This window comes from Trifolium pratense, linkage group LG6, assembly GCF_020283565.1.
Source record: "Trifolium pratense cultivar HEN17-A07 linkage group LG6, ARS_RC_1.1, whole genome shotgun sequence".
NCBI lineage: Eukaryota > Viridiplantae > Streptophyta > Magnoliopsida > Fabales > Fabaceae > Trifolium > Trifolium pratense.
The window spans coordinates 5,823,447-5,842,368 of record NC_060064.1 but is presented as its reverse complement, the minus strand read 5'-3'; the positions used below and the strand labels follow the sequence as shown (position 1 = coordinate 5,842,368).

The 18,922-nt window shown below is 33.8% G+C and overlaps 2 protein-coding genes and 1 non-coding gene across 5 annotated transcripts; 2 read left to right on the top strand and 1 right to left on the bottom strand.

The window, feature by feature from the left end:
- Positions 1-150: 150 nt before the first annotated feature.
- On the top strand, positions 151-256 carry LOC123893419. Its single transcript, XR_006803514.1, has one exon. It is a non-coding gene; the product is annotated as a U6 spliceosomal RNA (small nuclear RNA).
- Positions 257-2,889: 2,633 nt separating this feature from the next.
- LOC123890352 (probable F-box protein At2g36090) lies at positions 2,890-4,879 on the bottom strand. Its single transcript, XM_045939947.1, has one exon. The coding sequence runs from the start codon at positions 4,481-4,483 to the stop codon at positions 3,455-3,457; it is 1,029 nt and encodes a 342-aa protein (XP_045795903.1). The 5' UTR covers positions 4,484-4,879; the 3' UTR covers positions 2,890-3,454.
- A 2,431-nt stretch (positions 4,880-7,310) lies between these two features.
- Positions 7,311-16,996, top strand: LOC123890351. Of its 3 annotated transcripts, XM_045939944.1 has the most exons (15): positions 7,311-7,505; positions 7,735-8,182; positions 8,889-8,980; positions 10,288-10,422; positions 10,612-11,005; positions 11,525-11,643; positions 11,730-11,802; positions 11,894-12,114; positions 12,203-12,244; positions 13,233-13,320; positions 13,538-13,729; positions 14,796-14,900; positions 15,151-15,321; positions 16,408-16,467; positions 16,572-16,996. In XM_045939944.1, the coding sequence occupies exons 1-15, from the start codon at positions 7,429-7,431 to the stop codon at positions 16,683-16,685; spliced, it is 2,331 nt and encodes a 776-aa protein (XP_045795900.1). In that variant the 5' UTR covers positions 7,311-7,428; the 3' UTR covers positions 16,686-16,996. The 3 variants fall into 3 exon arrangements, with proteins under 3 accessions (XP_045795900.1, XP_045795901.1, XP_045795902.1); XM_045939945.1 differs by lacking the exons at positions 16,408-16,467; positions 16,572-16,996 and having other exon boundaries at positions 14,761-14,900; positions 15,151-15,292; XM_045939946.1 differs by lacking the exons at positions 7,311-7,505; positions 8,889-8,980 and having other exon boundaries at positions 8,015-8,182; positions 16,572-16,976.
- The last annotated feature ends 1,926 nt before the right edge of the window (positions 16,997-18,922 follow it).

The window sequence follows — 18,922 nt, the reverse complement described above, 5'->3', positions numbered from 1 at the left end:
TCGTTCTCATCCGCTTGCAATGAGTTGTTTTTTTCTCTATTCGGCGGTTCTTTATATACCGTAGACTTACACTGCAATTTCTTTATGGTGAAAATTTAGTATGAAACATAAAGAAATTTATCAAAGCACACCAACTAACACTATATTATTGTCCCCTCGGGGACATCCGATAAAATTGGAACGATATAGAGAAGATTAGTATGGCCCTTGCGCAAGGATGATGACACGCACAAATTGAGAAATGGTCCAAATTTTTTAACTAAATGTTAGTTGGTTCAATGATGATTGACATTGAACTTGGTAGGGAGGACCACAGTTCGATCCCCCGCAACTGCATTTGGGAGGAGACTGGAACCACTTGATGCTAGAACTCGCCTCGAACTCTGGACTACCAGGGCCCCCTTCCCCTAGGAACCAGAGGGTGAAAAAAAAAACCAACTAACACTATATTACTAACAAAAATCACATGAACACATAAAACATAACCATATCTAATAATGTGAGTCGGTAACATCGTTTCTTTTTCACCTTTTCTCCTTCTATCATTGTTCTCCTTGAATCCCAAAGCTTGTTTATCAACATAGCAATTGTCAAACCTAAAATATCATGTCATATATATTTGAATTATTCAATGTTGATGTTTTTGTTGGACCATATTCATATGGCATGTACATTGTATACGAAAAAGATGATAAAAAAATTAATTGAAAATGAACAATCTAATCTAAATCTAAATCTAAATAATAAACAATTGAAGGAGAATAGATATTAAAGAACAAGGAACAAGAGGTCGAAGATGATGAAGTGGGAACAAGTAATGGGAGTTGATTTAAGAATAAACAGTTCCTGTCTTTTCTTCTTTTTTTTTTTTTTTTTTATCATTTATTATACCTATTTTACTATTTTTAAAATAGAACTTAATGGAATAAAGGAGAATATTAATGACATGGATACTTTTTTGACTACATGTGCAATACCACGTTACTAATGGCTTGGACTAGGATACATCAGCAAAAAAGCAAAAATAATCCCAATATAAGATGGTGGTTGAATTCATTGAAAAAATTGAAAGTGCGGCACTAAAAAAATCTAGCTTTTGAAAAAGGACTAAATTTTCAAATATTTTAAAAGAGGTCATTCTCTTAAACAAATACTGTATTAGTTATTTGAAAAGACTAATATTTTTTCTATATTAGATAAAATAGCAAAGTTATCATAAATTTTTATATATATATATATATATATATATATATATATATATATATATAAAAGTTAGGGGTTTGAATTCCGATTATAGTGTCCCTACCTAATACACAATTGAGCTAGAATTTATAGACAAAAGAATAATTTCTTTTTTTAGCAAGTAGTCTAGTGTCTAGAAAATTCATCTTAAAGGTGAATAAATGAAGTGCCTAAGGTTTAAATTATGACTCCTGCACATATAATGTGATGTTCCTACCAACTGAACTAAACTCACGAGTAAAAAAAAATTCTCTTTAATGCAGATGAAAGATACCTCGATTTATCAATAAAAACAAAAGTGCATTTAAATAAAATATTTGTCCTATCTTAATCTTCTATCATAGAGATGACAATTTGACTCATACCTAGAGGGTACCCGCAAAAATTACCCACAACGGGTAGGGTAAAAACCCGCATTTTGGGTACGGGCACGGGTATGAGTAATTACCCGCAAAAATGAACGGGTATGGGTGCGGGTACGGGTACCTTAGTACCCACCCCGCCCCATACACGCATAATATATATTTATTTTATTTATATTATTATATTATAATATATGTAAATCAATTTAAAATAATATAACTCTACTAAATTATTACATATTTTTAATAAAAATGTTTATTTATAACATAATATAAAAATAATGTGAATATTTAACATAAATATGAACTTTAACGTAAGGTTAGTAATAATTTTGTTTATAATTTTCATTAGTCAATATTAAAATCTTTGAAATTTTTTTTAATTCTATTAAAATTATATGATATTTTATAATTGATCAATTTATTTTTAGTAAAAATGCGGGTAACGGGTATGGGGACGGGGGCAAAAGTTGTTACCCACGCGGGTATGGGGATGAGTACGAGTATTTTTTCAATCCGCGGGTATGGGGATGGGTACTATAGTACCCTACCCATTGCCATCCCTATTCTATCACCATATCTTCACAAGGTGCAGAGTGAACGACGATATCGAGTCTCAAAATTTTGGGGCCTCAACTCAAAATTTTGATGTTCTATAATAATAGTTATATATCGTTAGTGTTTATAAAAAATCAGATATAATTAATAGATTTTTTTTCACCACCAGTTGAATCTGGTTCGAGGGTCAGTTCAGGCATCAAGTGGTTTCAGTCTCCTCCCGATCTCAGTTGCGAGGGATCGAACCGCGGTCCTCCCTACCAAGTTCAGCGCCAATCACCACTGAACTTGTCATATGTTTAATAGATTACTTTTGAGGTCCTATAATAATAGTTATATATATTATCAATGTTCATAAAATGTCATATGTTTAGTAATAAAATATCCTAATCAAGTAGAAAAAAATTTAATTACACATTTCTTGATTAAGAATTTTCTCTCCTCTCCATACGCATGAGCCATAAAATCGAACTATGACCACATGTTTAAAAGGAACAAGACCTTTACTCCTTAAACCAATTCATTGTTGATATTTCTTATATTACTTATAATTTAAATAGAAAATGATTATAATATTTTTTATCAGATCTATTTTTAATATTTAAACCGAGCCTCCAAATAGTCAAACCGAATTGCTTAGCCTAAAAACGGGGCCTGTTGCCACTGGGCGAATAGAAAATCTTAGTTAAACCTTGTTCATGAAGCTTCAACATCATTGTTAAATTGTTAACCATGGACAGTTTAACATCCACACGCACTTAAATAAGACTAGAAAAAGAAAGAAAGAAAACACACTTAAATGATGTACATCCTATTTATGATTAAGAGTAACCAAACATAAATAGTAATAGAAATCTATAAGTTTTTTTTGAAAATCTACATGTAAAATGTCGTGTAAACAAAGTCACACTAATACCGTGATGGGATCAAACACTTCTCTATCAGTATTTACACTTTTGGCTGCACTTTCCTTTCCTTCAATTTCAATCATTCTAAGTAACAAAATAAAATTGTTCCTTGTTTGTATTTGGATATGAAAATCTAGTAACATAGAGTACAAATTTGCTCACTAACATACCAATATATTCCCTCATATCTAATCTCAATCACGAGTAATTTGACGTTTTATATTCATTAAATAGCAAACTATAATATTCATCAGACACATCAGTTATCCAATTAAATCATACAGTCGGAAGAGGCTGAAATCACTTATGTTGAAACCGACACACGAATCAGATTACACATTTAAAATTGAAACCGACACGCGAATCAGATTAGACGTTTAAAAATCAGGAGAGAAAGAGAGTGGAAAAAGCCGCAACAGACAAAGCAGCGAGACCTACGCAAAGCATATCCAACCTTCTTTCACTTCTCAATTTCCTCTCTTTCCTTTCTATTTTCCTTTTCATAAATTCCACGAATCTTTCCTTTCCTTCCTTTTCGCTCCTTAATCTTTTTCTTCCACCCTCCAAAGCCTTTTGTAAAATCCCCAAACTATCCCTCCCATTTAAATTAATCCCATCCATATCCTCAACCTGAAAACAAACTTCCCTCACTTGCATTTCCCCTCCCAAAGTTACCAATAAACTACAAACCGTCACTTCCGTCGCCGATCCTTTCTCTCCGCCGTGTAACACCGTCGCGAATTTCACATGCACATCTCCGGTAAGCCAGTGACGGTGAACCGACACCGGTTTCCCACTCGAAACATTCACCGCACGCTTCCCTCTCGGATCAATCACGATCCAACTCAATCTCAATTCCTCTTCCAGATTCTTACACTCTTCATCGTTTCTCGGATACTCCATACTCGTCTCAACCGAATCCTTCGGATCAAGAATATCAATCCGAAACGGAGAACATCTAAACCAGCCAGAAACAGTCTCTGTCTCCACCACTTTCGATAAAATAAGCCGTTTCCGGTGAAATAAATCAACAGCGGATAAAATTTCCGGTGTAGTTTCGAGATTTGTACGGTGGTGGTGGTGGCGGTGGTGTAAGGTGTTAGCGGTTACGGTTGAGAAAGAATCGGAGAAGAAAGAGCGAGATGTGTTAGGGAAAGTGGAAATTACATGACGGACGCGTGTCGTGTTTGTGGAAGGCCACGTGGAGTGGCAAATTTTGTTCCATAAATGCTCGTTTGATGAGAGGTTATTAAGCTGAGAGCACGTGCTTGATGCGGAAGCGAGTGAAGGACCGTCGAGGCACGTGAGGATATGAGTTTGAATGATATCTGGATGTATGGCGGAGATGGTAGCGGCGCCACCTTCTTCATCGGTTGTTATGGTTTTGCCGATAGTGGAAATTAAAATTACCATAGTGTATTGTATTAATGTGTATTTTTTCTTTGGAGCTAAGGATATAGTAATGAAATAATGAAACAAGTTTTGATTACTTGGGTTGATGTGTATATATACAGAAAACTACAAGCGGTGGGTACAAAAGCACAAAAGCGATGGAGGAGTCAAATAGTGTGTTAATTACGAGACTACCCTTGTACTATCGTTGACTTGAATGTTAACCAAGCTTCACTAGTAGTGGTAGCAGAGCTCGCACGGCTCTCGTTTGAAACATGGAGTATTATTTTATATTTTTTTATTTATATAAAGCCATGATGTAATATTCATATTCATAACACTTTTTTAGTACTATATATTTTTGTATGGCCCATGGCTGTTTGCTATCTCAATTATTAAAAGGACAATTTTTTTATCAATTTCTAATTTTCAGTGAAAATGACTTCGATAATTTAGAGTTCGACTACGACAAAAGTAAAATCTGCCAAGACTATTTTTATTAGAAATTGAATTCAGGTTTTTTCGAAGAATCTATTCAATGAAAATACTATGTTTATGCTTATAAATTATAAAACACAACTGAAAATCGTTATGGATTGGGCCTAAGCCCTAATAGCTGAGGAGATCCACCTCTTCCATCGAGCACGGCTCAATTATGGAGCAGCTCAAAATCCCAATGTGCAAGTCAACGTGCATCGTACCTAGCGTATCGTGTGAACAGAACATTTAAACACATTTATTTTCGGACGATGAAGTATAAATTATTCATGTGTTAAAAATAGAGACCATTACCTCTTGCCTGGAAATGAGATAACTTGATAAGCGTTGCCGTCTCAACTAGTTTCTCGAATGACTCAAATATAATGATCCATATGGGCCATCACAACCTGCAGGATATTCATACATCTCTTGGAGGAATTTATAAATGTCTTTGTCAATTTGTCCTTTGCTTCACATGCCTGCGTAAGGGTCAATGATAAAAGTATACAAAAATGAATGAAGAAGGGTCCATTATAAAATCATATTAATAATTGTATTGGTGATTTATAATTTATTAAATTTTATAGATAGATTCTCCTAAATCATGGTAGGGTGGTAAACGGTAGTAGAAGTTTACAAAAATGAATGAAGAAGGCTCCACTACAAAATTATATTAATAATTCTATTGGTGATTTATAATTTATTAAATTTTATTATAGATAGATTCTCCTAGATCATGATAGGGTAAGGGAATTGGTTCCCAACGTAGTACTCCAAATAAGGATGCAGATTATTTATTTTTTTGACGGGAAGGGTGCAGTTTTTTTTTTTGACCGTTGCAGAGTTTTTTTTGACAAAGGGAAGGATGCAGATTAAGTTTGTACACATTTTTTATTTCAGACTACTTATACGATAAAAAAATGTGTGGTTAAGATCATTTTAAGTAACTTTTAATTAACTTAATTAATATGAACCGTCCTACCAATATTTAGTAGCTTAGATTAAAAACTATACGAAAATTTTGTATTTTCTTTGCTGCTGCAAAATCATATTATATCATATCTCAATGTTGAATCTATCACGTTTTGAATAATATAACTATATCAACAAATCGAGAAATTTTATTTATTTCATGATATATAAACACGCAAATGTAGAGTTTTACGTCAAAATAAAAAATTATATAGAATACATGTGAATACTTTTATCCGTGCCAAGCACGAGTCAGTCACCTAATACTATAGAATTTGCTACAAACATCATGAGAAATTAGACCATTAAAATACATGTTTATTTAATCTTATATTAATTCAAAATATTTTATATTACCTTTAAGATGCTTTTATGTATTTTTAAAAAACTAAAAGATCCAGCAATAATATAAGTCTTTCCATAAGTTAGGCACAAAATAAAAAGTCTTTACATAAGTTGCCTAAAAAATAATGAAAATAGTGAACATCTAATTCATATGGTTACGAATTTTTCATGATGTTAGAGCAAATTCTATAATATTGAATGGCTTGATTGGAACATCATAACTCTCAACATTGGTACGACTCATAACAATTGCCAATCATTCTTTGGAGTGACTATTTATGAGCGCTATGGAAAGATAGAAACAACACGGTGTTTAATATAAAGTCTCTGATTGACAATCAACTTCTTTGTCAACCAATCAAGCAAATTTCATTATATCATTAGGAATTTTTACTTGTGCAGGTTTAATTAGAGACTCACATGGTAAGTTCATTCGTAGATTCTACGATAGACTTGGTTCATGCTCAATCGTGTGGGCGGAACTATGGACCCTTCACATTAGAATAGACATGGCGAGTCATTCAAATATCAGAAACATCATTTTTTAAACAGATCCTCTTGTGGTGGCTAATATGATTAATTCACTCTCAACTTCAACTGCCTTTATCTAACATCTACTCTAAGAGATGACCTCTTTTCTCTACCGCCCTGGATGGAGAGCTTCAACCTCTCATGTGTGTCACGAGACTAATCAGTGTGTTGACCTATTAGTAAATTTGGAACACTCTTCTTTAAATTTTAAATGCAATTTGTTTGATTTGTCTCCCTACATTGAAACTTTATCTAGAAGTTAGTTTTTCTCGTTTAATTTTGTAATTTATTTCCTCCTCTTATAAACAAAATAATCATATATTTTACTAAAATAATCATTAAATTAATCAAACTATTAACCATAAATAAATAATTAAAAGGTCACACATTATAATCACAAAAATTAAAATAATGAGAGTTCACTAAGCTAACTAACTTGCATAATGAAAACTAAACCAAGTGGCTCGCACTGATCAAAATCCTGTGTATACATACATTTCTTTATAACAGATACTAAAATCCACTCTTGCCACGTCACAAATCATTCTTTTCATTTTCTTTCCTTTTTCTTTCTTCCAATCTTCTTTCCCTCTTCTCTGTTCTCCGCGTCCTCAATATTTCCCTCCAATTTTCCATCAATGGCGGTTACACTACGCCACCTCAATTTTCCATCAATGGCGGTTACACTACGCCACCTCAATTTTCCATCGTTAAGGTAATCAACTTCATCTTCTTCAACTCTCTCCGCATCCTCAATTCATTCTATTCCGATCAATAATCGTATCGTAACTTGATAACAGTACACAAATCAATGCAACTGTTTAATCCCTAAGAAATCGTGTTATTCGAAGAACTACGAACTTTCTTTCTATTCAGCTTAATTATTTCTTGTATATAGTTATTTGTTTACGTTTATTCAGTTTCTGATTGCATTTTTTTAACAGTTCATCGAATTCTTGGTTTTCGAAAGATCAACGCAATGCAGATACAAAGCTTTCGAACTTGCATTGCCAGATGCTAAATAAGGGAAGAAGTTCAAAAAAGAGACGTTTATTGCATCATGCTTTGTTTTCGAATTGGAATAGTGATGATAATGTTTTGACATTTAATAAACCTAAAAGAAATGTAAAGAATCTGTTATTTGCATCTTCTGATGATGGTGTGAGTGTTAATGACGAATCTCAATCTCAAGGTAATGAAACTGATGCTACAGAGAATGCAACATTGGTAGATGATGTTGATTTCTGTGATGGGCTTTTGCAATCTTTATATGATGCTGCTAGGGTTTTTGAGTTGGAAATTAAAGAGCACAACTCGCTTTCAAGAGTTTGGTTTCCAACAGTTTGGTTTGAAGTAGAGCGAAATGCATGGGAAAAGACACTGTCATACCAGGTAAATTTAGGATTATTGGTAATTTTTATTTGGGATATAGGAAATCTTGTATGTGAATAGGAAATCTTGATATTTTCCGCAAATGCGTGTCAATTTGTTATCTTACTCATGTGGAATTTGATATATATGCATGTTAGATGAATATTAAAAGGAAGCAGTGTTGCTGTAGGTGTTATTATGATTTATGCTGGTCTTAATTGGTGTTTTGAGAAATATGTGTTAACATATCGCAACATTCAAGGATAGCTAAGGCTCATAGTTAGACTCATATTTTTTAGATATGGAAAAATGATGAGTGTGACTCTTGAAAGTCAGCATCACTTTAAAATCATTGGATTGTGTAAGGTGTGTTATGTTTCTATATCTTGAAGCAATGCTTAAGTTGACTTCATTGCTTTTGTTATCAGATTGTGACTAAGACGTTTAATAATCATTCAATCACCTAGATAATTTTGCTAAGGCTCCCAAGAGACTCTTTATTATTGACACTCAAGTTCTTTTTTTACTTATTGAGATCTAGGATCATTTATATACTTGAAATATAGATGTTTTCATTTGTTGCAAGCTCGCCATTGTCATTAGAACTGCCACTGTCATTTACCAGCTTTCCCATTCGTCATATTTCAATTGGACTCATTATTTCCATATTTTCCAATAATTTAATTTTTTGCAAAACTGAGAAATAAGGTTGCATTAATTCTCTCAGGCTTCTGTGTACTCCTTATTGCAAGCTGCAAGTGAATTTTCATCCCAGAGTGATGAGAGAGACAAAAATGTCAATGTGTATGTTCAAAAGAGGTAGCATGTTGCTTTGTGTTTTAGTTGTGTTTTTTTAGCAGTTTCTTTCTGATTACTCTTGGCAAAAAACATGTAATTTTTTTTATCAGAAGGATGTAGAAATGCCATGCTTAAACTTGTCATTAGCTTTGCAAAATACTTCTGCCTTTTATTGAATTATACCTTATTATGCGAAGAACATTTTTTGGATGACAACTGGTTTTTTTATGTTACATCTTTAACATGTTCCCTCAAGATAGAACCTTCTGGGTTTGAATCATGGACAACACATAGGCCCAACTATCTTGTGTTCAACTTCAACTTTTGATTACAATAATGATAATGCGTGAAGTAAGGATTGAAATTAAACTTCTGTATAAAAAAAGATTGAAATTGAACTTCATACCACTTGGTCATAAGAGGGTTGGTATTAGTGGCTTGAAAGTGATGCACATAGTACTATTTATATGGATGTAAAATTGGGAAAAATAAAAATGCTACATTGAAACAATAAAGTGACAGTTATTCAGAATTTTTTTTATTTATCTAAAACCAAAATTAATTTGAAATGGAGGAAGTATTATAATTTATAATTAGATTGATAGAGAAAAAGTGAAAGAAAATATTTGACAGGAAGAGAGAAAGTAAGAACTCTATCTGGATCTGAAATTGGCTAAACAGGCAATTGAATGATTCATTACTATACACTGATATTTAGAGAGTTCTAGATATTTCTACACATATTCTGTTACAACAACATAATAGAATGTGCTGATTCAGCTGACAAACAAACTGTCATTATAGTTGTATAACTATCCTGACAGCTAAGCAAGTTGTAGACTACTAGTAGTACAGACACATTGTAGTAAAGAGAATGCATAGTAATATTAGAAGTACTCTAATACTTCTTAAGTTAGCGGTTTTATATTTTATACGAAGTGTCTGTTATACAGTTTGCATGCATCTTAATGGGAAACTCTGAAGTTTGAAGTATAAGCTCTTTTGTTTGAGTGTATGGCCTCATAAGAAAATTATGTGTCAAATGAATGATTCTGAGATCCTTCACCTCAAAAATTATATTTCAAATGGATGAATTCTGAGATCCTGCACTTCAAAATTATATTTCAAATGGATGAATTCTGAGATCCTGCACTTCGGTTTGCTATCCATACAAAAAAAAAATGATTGCATACTTGAAAACTAGTTTTGACTGCCTGTTGATCTTTGATATATTTTTGTCATGTTTTCTACTCCTTTGTTCCTTTGTTTTGATATTTTATTCTACTTCCTATTTTGACTTAAACTTGTTAAATGATGTATTTATCCAGTTTACTTCGGCTTTCGGCTCAGCTGGAGAGTTCAATTAGAGAAAAATTACCAGCCAAACAGCCCAAAGCATATGACTGGTTTTGGTCCAAGAAAGTTCCAGCTGTAGTGGCTTCCTTTATTAATAAGTTTGAAGGGTATTCATGCTTTACTGCTGCAATTGCTTTGTACATTCCATCGTAAAGTTGGTTTATATTGAAATATTTGCTTTCATTAGTTTGTGTTCCTTCATCTTTCATCTATTGTATTTGTTTTTGAAGATAAATATGCATGCAATTTAATTTTTTGCATAAAAAACACTGAAATGAACTTTACTGGATTTGCAGGTCTGAAAAAAATATCTGTGGGGGTTTAAGCTGTACAAGTGAAGTATCACTTCTTATGCTTGCACTATCATGCATTGCTGCAATCACTAAAGTTGGTCCGACAAAACTTTCTTGTTCACAATTCTTTTCCATGAGCACGGAGATAACTGGTAGTTTGATGGATATGCTGGTTGGTTTAATTCCTATAAGCCAAGCCTATAGTTTTGCCCGGGATGCTGGTCTATGTAGAGAATTTCTTGTTCATTTTGGTCCTCGAGCTGCAGCATGCAGAGGTACAGTTGAGCAAGGTTCACAAGAGGTTATTTTCTGGGTATATATTGCTCAAAGGCAGCTACAAAAAGCTATTGATAAGGAGAGAATCTGGTCAAGATTGACAACATCTGAAAGTATAGAGGTTAGTTCTGTGAAATTTTAAAGGCAACTTGTCTTTGATCTTCTAAAGAGAGAATATTAGTTGGAATCTAGAATCTAGATAAATCATATACAGTTGAGATGACCACACTCATGTCTTGAAACTACCATGTTAGACCTAAATTGTGATTGAAATGCATTATTTTTCTATTTGACTGATGTGCTTTTGATATTCTGTTCTTGACTTCTATAATTGTATTGACATCTGCAATTTGTTTCGCTTTGGCGGGATCTGAAACTGGAAAGCATTTTTTGACATCTAGAAATAGTTTCTCACTCTGGAAAAATATAATTAAATATCAAGCTTAGATTTTAATCCAAAAAACAAAAGGCCAAAGATTACCTTATATTAAAAATGTACAAGAAAATGTTCTTAATGTAAATAAAATAAAAGGAATTGAAAAATTAGTTACATTGAGTATGGTAGAGATAGTAATCCTTTTCTGTTCATGTATATAATTTGTAATAAATAAAACTTCTATTTATGGTTTGCATAATGCAGGTCTTGGAGAAAGATTTAGCAATATTTGGGTTCTTTATTGCTTTAGGTAGAAGTACGCGGTCCTATATGTTATCAAACGGTTTCAACACTCTAGATGATCCAGTTGAAGATTTCATAAGGTACAACTGTTATATGTGATATTCCATTCTACTGAATCTATAATTTCTTTTGTGTATTTGTTGATCTATATAGCCTCTTGTTACAGGTATCTTATTGTTGGCAGTGTTCTATATTACCCTGAGCTCTCATCCATAAGTTCATATCAATTGTACATGGAGGTTAGTATGTATGGTCATTCAATCTGATAGATGTTCAGATGTGCACCGTTATTCAGTCATGAGGACTAATAAAACTCCTTTGACTTTATAGGTGGTCTGTGAAGAGTTGGATTGGCTTCCTTTTTATCCTGGAATCACCAGCACTACAAAACAACTACATATGCATAAAAGTAAACAAGAAGGTCCTCCAAATGCTGAAGCAATTCCCCAAGCACTAGATATTTGCTTTGATTGGATGCAGAGCTTTATAAAATACAGTACATGGCTAGAGAGCCCTTCTAATGTGAAAGCGGCTAGATATTTGTCAATAGGGTAACTACATCAATGCTCAACTATTGGTTGATAGATACCAATTTCTCATTTAAATTCTTACAAGTATTACCTTCTTTTATGTTATTAGGCACAGGAAGTTGTTGGAGTGCATGGAAGTTAGGATATTGAAGTAAGCTATTGGGGAAAACATTGCATATATGCTATTTTTTGCACTCTTATTGTTGCATGTTTTTAAGTAAATATAAAGAGGATGAATTGTCAGATATAAAAACTGAAACCGATGTTAAAACAGTCGACAGAGATTATTGTATTAACTAATTCATAATTAGTAGCATATGATATACATTTGTCACATTCATACAAAATGAAACTCGAAGGAGGTCAAATTAAGTTTGGGTAGATTGTCCGCTGTGAATGGTGGTTTGTGCAACTGGTTTCAAATGCAATAGATGTAGGGATTTGCTCAACTGTATTTTGGATTTTGCAATAGACATTTCATTGCTTGTGAAATTTATTATATTACATGATTTTATGATACACATGGACTGTGAGGGATAAATTGCTCCCATAAAATTAATAAAAAAAGTTTCATGTAGTCACTCTTCAAATGAATCTAGAATAAAGACCCTGCTGATTGGTTCCAATTCCAATTTTTAAATTTCCATATTTAGCATGTTTTTAGTGCAATGAACTTAATCTTATTTAGCATGCGTCAACATTGTTATCATATTTTTATGCATGCCTTGAGTCTCGCATCTTAACAGTAAACTTAGAGGTTATTCCAAGCGGTGTTGCATTTTATCTCCAACACAATCATTATGTGGCTGCTATATAAGTAATCTGTTATTAACAATTGGTGAGATAGATTCATTATGCCTTTGAATATGGGTTGTACTATGGTGCAAAAAGCGCCCTCTTTCTCCCAGAGAGCTAGTTTTGCATGCAGCCCGCACTACCCATGTAAACTTGCTAGTTTAGATGTTTCCAAACTATTGGTCTCATTGTTTCAACAACTTTGTGGAAAAAATTATTGTTTTGTCTTTATAGTATTTACTACAATTTTGACACATACCTGATTTTAATACAAATATTTGTTTATTCCAAAAAACGTTTTTCTTAATTGTCTGGAGTACTTAGGTTTGTGAAATGTGATACAGAGATAAGACATTGGAGATTAGTGCCAACAAAACAGTTGAGAGATCTGTAGTTCATTCAAGTGCAAAAGTGTCAGATTCTTTTGATGAGGTTTAGTTCTCATTTTCAAAATTTGAATTCCAGCCAAATGTATATGTTTGATTTCTTGCCCTTTTTGTTTCGGTTTTTGAATAAATTAAGTGTCAACATTCTTTTAATATTCTTACTTGATACTCCATTGGATGAACCTTGAACCTTGAACCTTTTGTTTGGATATTTCTTCAGTTATGTCCTAATGCTATAGCTTATCTTTGGCTTTATTTTTCAGGCTTTGAAAAGTGTGGAAGAAGTTTTGCTAAGACTGGAGAATTTGCTTCAAGAGTTGTATGCATCAAGTGCTAGTTCTGGAAAAGAGCATTTGAAAGCACCCTATTCTGTTCTAGAAAAAATATGGAAGCTCAAGAAAGAAGCTGAGTTCCTGGAGGCATCTTTCAGCACAAAAGAAGATTCTCTGCAAGAAGTATGCCTTCATCTCTTCCGCCTTCTTTGTCAGTTAGTTCCCTGGAAAAGATCCTTATGGTTAAATGTTGTTGTGAACACTTGACTATCACATCCATCTATTTTACATTTCAATGTCTTTTGCTTATTTCCCCTGAATTGGCTTTAAAAACTGATTGGATCTAACCTGTATGCTGGAGTAAAGCAATTTGCATCTGTAAGTTTAAGTGATAACTACAAAGTTGTTTAAAATAAATGCATTTTCCACTATCTAGTCATTTTGTTAAGATAAAGAATAAAAGGGAGTTAAAGTAGTTAGGATTAGTAAGGTAGTTAGTTGGTTAGAAGGTAATAATGTCAAATAGTTAGAGGAGCTTATAATACCATTTAGTTTGCTCTTAGTTATAATAAAGTTGTATTACTTTATAATCTTTCAATATGGTGGCCTTCTTGGGCTTTACTGGTTTGCAGATAATTATCCTTTCCAATTTGTTAATGGGTATTATATTAAACGTTGAGTAATGTGGGATTTGGTATCTTCTTTGAAGGGAAAATGGGAAATGATATTGAACCGTCTACATCAAATGACGGTATTGGGGACACAGAAGCCAGTGAAACCCACTGCTTTGAACACCCGAGAAATGAGCTAATAGAACTTGAGAGACGGGTTCAAAGAAGTGCTGGAAATATTCCATGACAGTTACTTGTTTATGTATTGCACTTGACATAGATATGGTATATATAAAGTATTGCTGGAAACTACATTTTGCATAATTTGCTTACTGAATTGTAAGCCTGTAGCATACATATTTCCTTTATGATTGAAGTTGAAAAACAATTCATAAGAGACTGGAGATAATTTTCCGAAAACTATCTACTAGTCAGTTTCTCATAATCTAACTTTGTATCTGCGGGTGATAGAAACACATCAACTTATTTTGTTTCTGCTTGGACATGCGCGATTTCCAAATTTAACTTAGACGGCATTCCTCTGCGTGTTTTTAATTGATTATCTTGTTATAATGTATTTGTAACCCTGGGATTTTCTTTTAGATTGAGGCATTGAGCATCGAATATTACCTTTACAGGAATCGGTGCTTATGGATGATGGTGCTGGAGATCAGATGGTCCAGGTTCAGAAGGAAGGAAATATCATTAAAAAGTCTTTAAGCAAGCTAAAGGAAACAGGAACAGTATGACTTAGTCTTAAAGACTTTTCTTTCTTGAAAACATTATGTTGGCCTAGCATATATGATTTCATCCGCATCATCGATCAAATGAATTAGTTCAATTTTTACCTTCCCCAATTTCTCTGAATGAATTTGCTGTCATAATATGTATTTCCAAAAGGTCAATGATAATATTGGCAATGATCTCCGTACCCTATAATTGTTTCTTGTTTCTAACATCTGAGTTCTGATGTCCACTACTCTCAATAAATAGGATGTTTGGCAAGGAACTCAACTTCTAGCTGTTGACGCTGCTGCTGCCATGGGTTTACTTAGAAGAATCTTGATGCGGGATGAATTAACTGATAAAGAGAAGAAAACACTCAAGAGAACCTTGACTGACATGGTTTCAGTTATTCCAATTGGATTTTTAATGCTTCTTCCGGTGAGTTGTGCATATTTTAACGCTTTAAGTTGGGCTAAATATGGTTTTGGTCTTTGCCATGCGTGCAAATTCTGGTTGCTAAATTTTTTTCTTTGACACATAAGTTAGAAAGTGATATTTGCTTACAACAATGAAAATTTGAGCAGTACAATGTAAATTTTGTTTTGAAATTTGTTACCCACAAAACTACTTTTTGTCTCATATCCGACATTCAGAAGTGAAAATTGCCCAACTTGTTCTTTCTATCCTCAATGCCCTCCTTCCTTGAACCCCTTCTTTCCTTCAGCCCTCATCTTTCACCCGTTTATTCTCCCCTCCTCTCTAAAGTGCTTGTACTCTGCACCAATCATTGAACAATAGACATCACAAGAAGTTATGCTATAATTTAATGATTTGCATTGTGTTATTTTGTTTCTCCCGTCTTGCGAGGTGTATCAAGTACACTCATAAATAATTAACTTTTCCGTTTATTTTCTCTTGCAAACTTGGTTAATATGAAACATGTATGTTTCTTTTATATCACTGTTATGTGCACACAACATGTATGCATAATTCACATAACTTTTATTACTACTGTCCATTTGTCAGTTGCATGACAATGACAGAAGCTTTTACTTCAAAGGTGAACAATGAAATAATTTTCTCTGCCATTTTGTGAAGCTGATGTATCTTATTAACCATCTTTCAAATTGAATCTGAAGATTAGGCATGACCTAAAAACTCTATCCTATTTCATAACATTTGTGAGTTAGTATAGCATCTATTATCATACGTTTCAGAGGGATTCCTGCTCCTCCATCATTTTCCTAGTGGGTTTGACACTTTCAAATTTGGCACGATCAACTTTCCTCTATAATTTTGCCACAACTCATCAACATAATTTTTTATTTTCATTCTTACCTGTGATGTACGGTTCTGGTCTTCGGGAGCGATTTAGAGTTATAAAATAAAGAGGAAATAGAAGAATAAGTAGTTCTTTCATATACTTAAATCTGGTAGATTCTCTGTATCCATTACAAGTAGTTCTTTTCCTAGGCTTTTGGTCTTGTATGATGTTCTAAGCAGGGCAATATTAATTTCCTACAGGTTACTGCTGTTGGGCATGCAGCCATGTTAGCTGCTATTAAGAAATATGTACCAGCTATGGTATGTACATTTTGATTTGTCTGCTTTTATGTTAGATCTCCTATCTGGAAATTAATTCTCCAATCATAAAGTTGTAGGAGTATAATGTATCTTTTTTCTGGCAGATTCCATCGACTTATTCACCAGAAAGGTTGGATATCTTGAGGCAGCTTGAGAAAATGAAGCAAATGACAACCTGTGATTTGGGCTCAAATGAGGAACCAAATGAAGTTAATTGAGCAGAAGGAAAGCGCATGCAGATTTTTGTTCGGCATCGCTAGCAAAATTGTCAATTCTTTGTTAGGTCTTATACAACTTAGGTTTAGCATTCTTTATCAATCCCAATTTTCTTGAAACAAATTTTGGCATATAGAAATTCATTCCACGTGTCTGGCATTGATCCAGATGGGCACCAATTAACTGCAATACTTGGAAGTGTGCTCATCTTTCCTTTATTCTGACAAATATGTGATGCTCAAAAACTGGAAATTTCCAGCTTCAATATTCCATTTGTTAGATAATCAATCATATATGCATATAGTGTTGTTATTATATTGCTTGGTTTCGAGCTGTGCACTTTGTACAGGGTTATTTTCAGTATCCATGATTCCATGTGTTTGCGTATGCCTGCATTCCACGGAACATTGTTCATTTATTCCTAAATGAACACCGTTGACACAATTTGATATTTACGTCGTCTCAAAATTAGAAAAACTGTTTGTGAAATGAGCAAGAATACAAAACAAGACAATTGTGTATGCTATGAATGCATGCAGTGAAGTAGCAAAAGTTAAGGTTTTAAGAATCATTTACCATAAACATAAAATTTGATTCAACATTCCCTGTGAGTAGGAATGTTCAAGCAAAATGAATTACAATAAGTACTTATACACATACACACATTATATAAACATCATAGCCTATTAAACACCAACTTATGTCTGAATAAAATACTTGTCATTTGTCTTGTCATCCTACAAATTAAAATCCAGTTTTCATCATCTAATTTAATCCTACAATCTAATTTGGAAAAGAAATGAATCATCAATGGAAAGTAAGCTTAAATCGAATCAACATTCAGGAACTTTATTGAACGAGCATGTGTAGAAGAGCCTTTTTGCGAAGAATAATCCCTTCCTTCAGCAGCAAATGAGTACATTTGAACTCACCTCTACGCTCTACCTGCAATGAAGAGAATCTGCTCCTTCAGTCCTTCCCCTCTATGGTCTTTGAAAAATGCGTCATGCCCCGTCCCACCCCACATTAGGTGGGGCAGACCAACTTAAAGCACCGACCCAAAAACCTAGATTTGGCCTGCAAAAAATGGTGGTTTAACTTTAAAGGAGTCGGTCCGTTGAGCCGACCCATTTTGCCACCGTAGTTGTGGATAAATAAGTAATTATGTTCAATTGACCCAATTTACATAATTTTTTTTTTTGAAAAAATAAAACTGATCTAACCTGTTGATCAGAAAGGTTGAGGCCGGTCCGTTGAGCAAGCTTCCACACCGAAGGGGGGGTTTGTACCTGGCTCTCCTGTCTAGGAGAGCTTATATAGTGCCCCCAGCGCTGGGCCAAAGGTTGGTCTATTGGGCCGGGATAACCGGCCCAATAGACTCAACTGCCAAGATAGTCCTGTATCGTAGAGGAAGGCCGTTATTTGCCTCTATCTTGGTTGGAGCCGTTCCGCTATTCGCGGGTAAGGGATAGGCTCGATGACAGGTGTGCTCGGATAAAGGAGCACGTGCTAAACGTGCTGCTTAGCTGTTAAGCTAAGGTGGAATGGATCAACATGCATGGATAAAGGAGCACGTGTTTAACGTGCTGCTTACCCATGATGTCGAGCAGGGCACGTCATTGGCTGACGTGTCGGGGAAGTCTCCCCTTATTGGGCTGTGCCCTAAATGTCGGGCATAAGTGATTGGGCCAGCCCTTGACCTAGTCCAGAACAAAAACGAAGTGGCAGTACACATGACAACAAAACTCATATTTGTATCTGATCGAATTCGTCTCGATTTTAACGGAAAAGATTTGAATAGTTGAGTTTTTTCAATTTCAAAAGACCGGGTGAAGCGGATAATAAGGACATTGATATCATCCCGAAGTTGTCTCACTTATATCAAAATTTTACAATATATTTAAAAAAAATATCAAAATACCAAGGTTGTCAGAACCGGACCGGTCATCGAACCGGCGAGCTCACCGGTTCAAGGTTCAATTGATCGGACCGGGTTCAATCGAGGTCGAACCGTTTTTAATTAAATATATATTTTATTTAATATATAAATAAATATATATAAGTAATTGCTCAATATTTCATAATTTCACACATTAAAAAGATAAAATATCACAAGTTAAAATAAAATAAAATTTATAATTCAAACCAAATGAAAAATAGATGAAAAACAAAAACCTTTCCTATTCTTACGACGTCGTTGTTTTGTTTCAGATTTTTTTTAAAAAAAATAATTAAAATA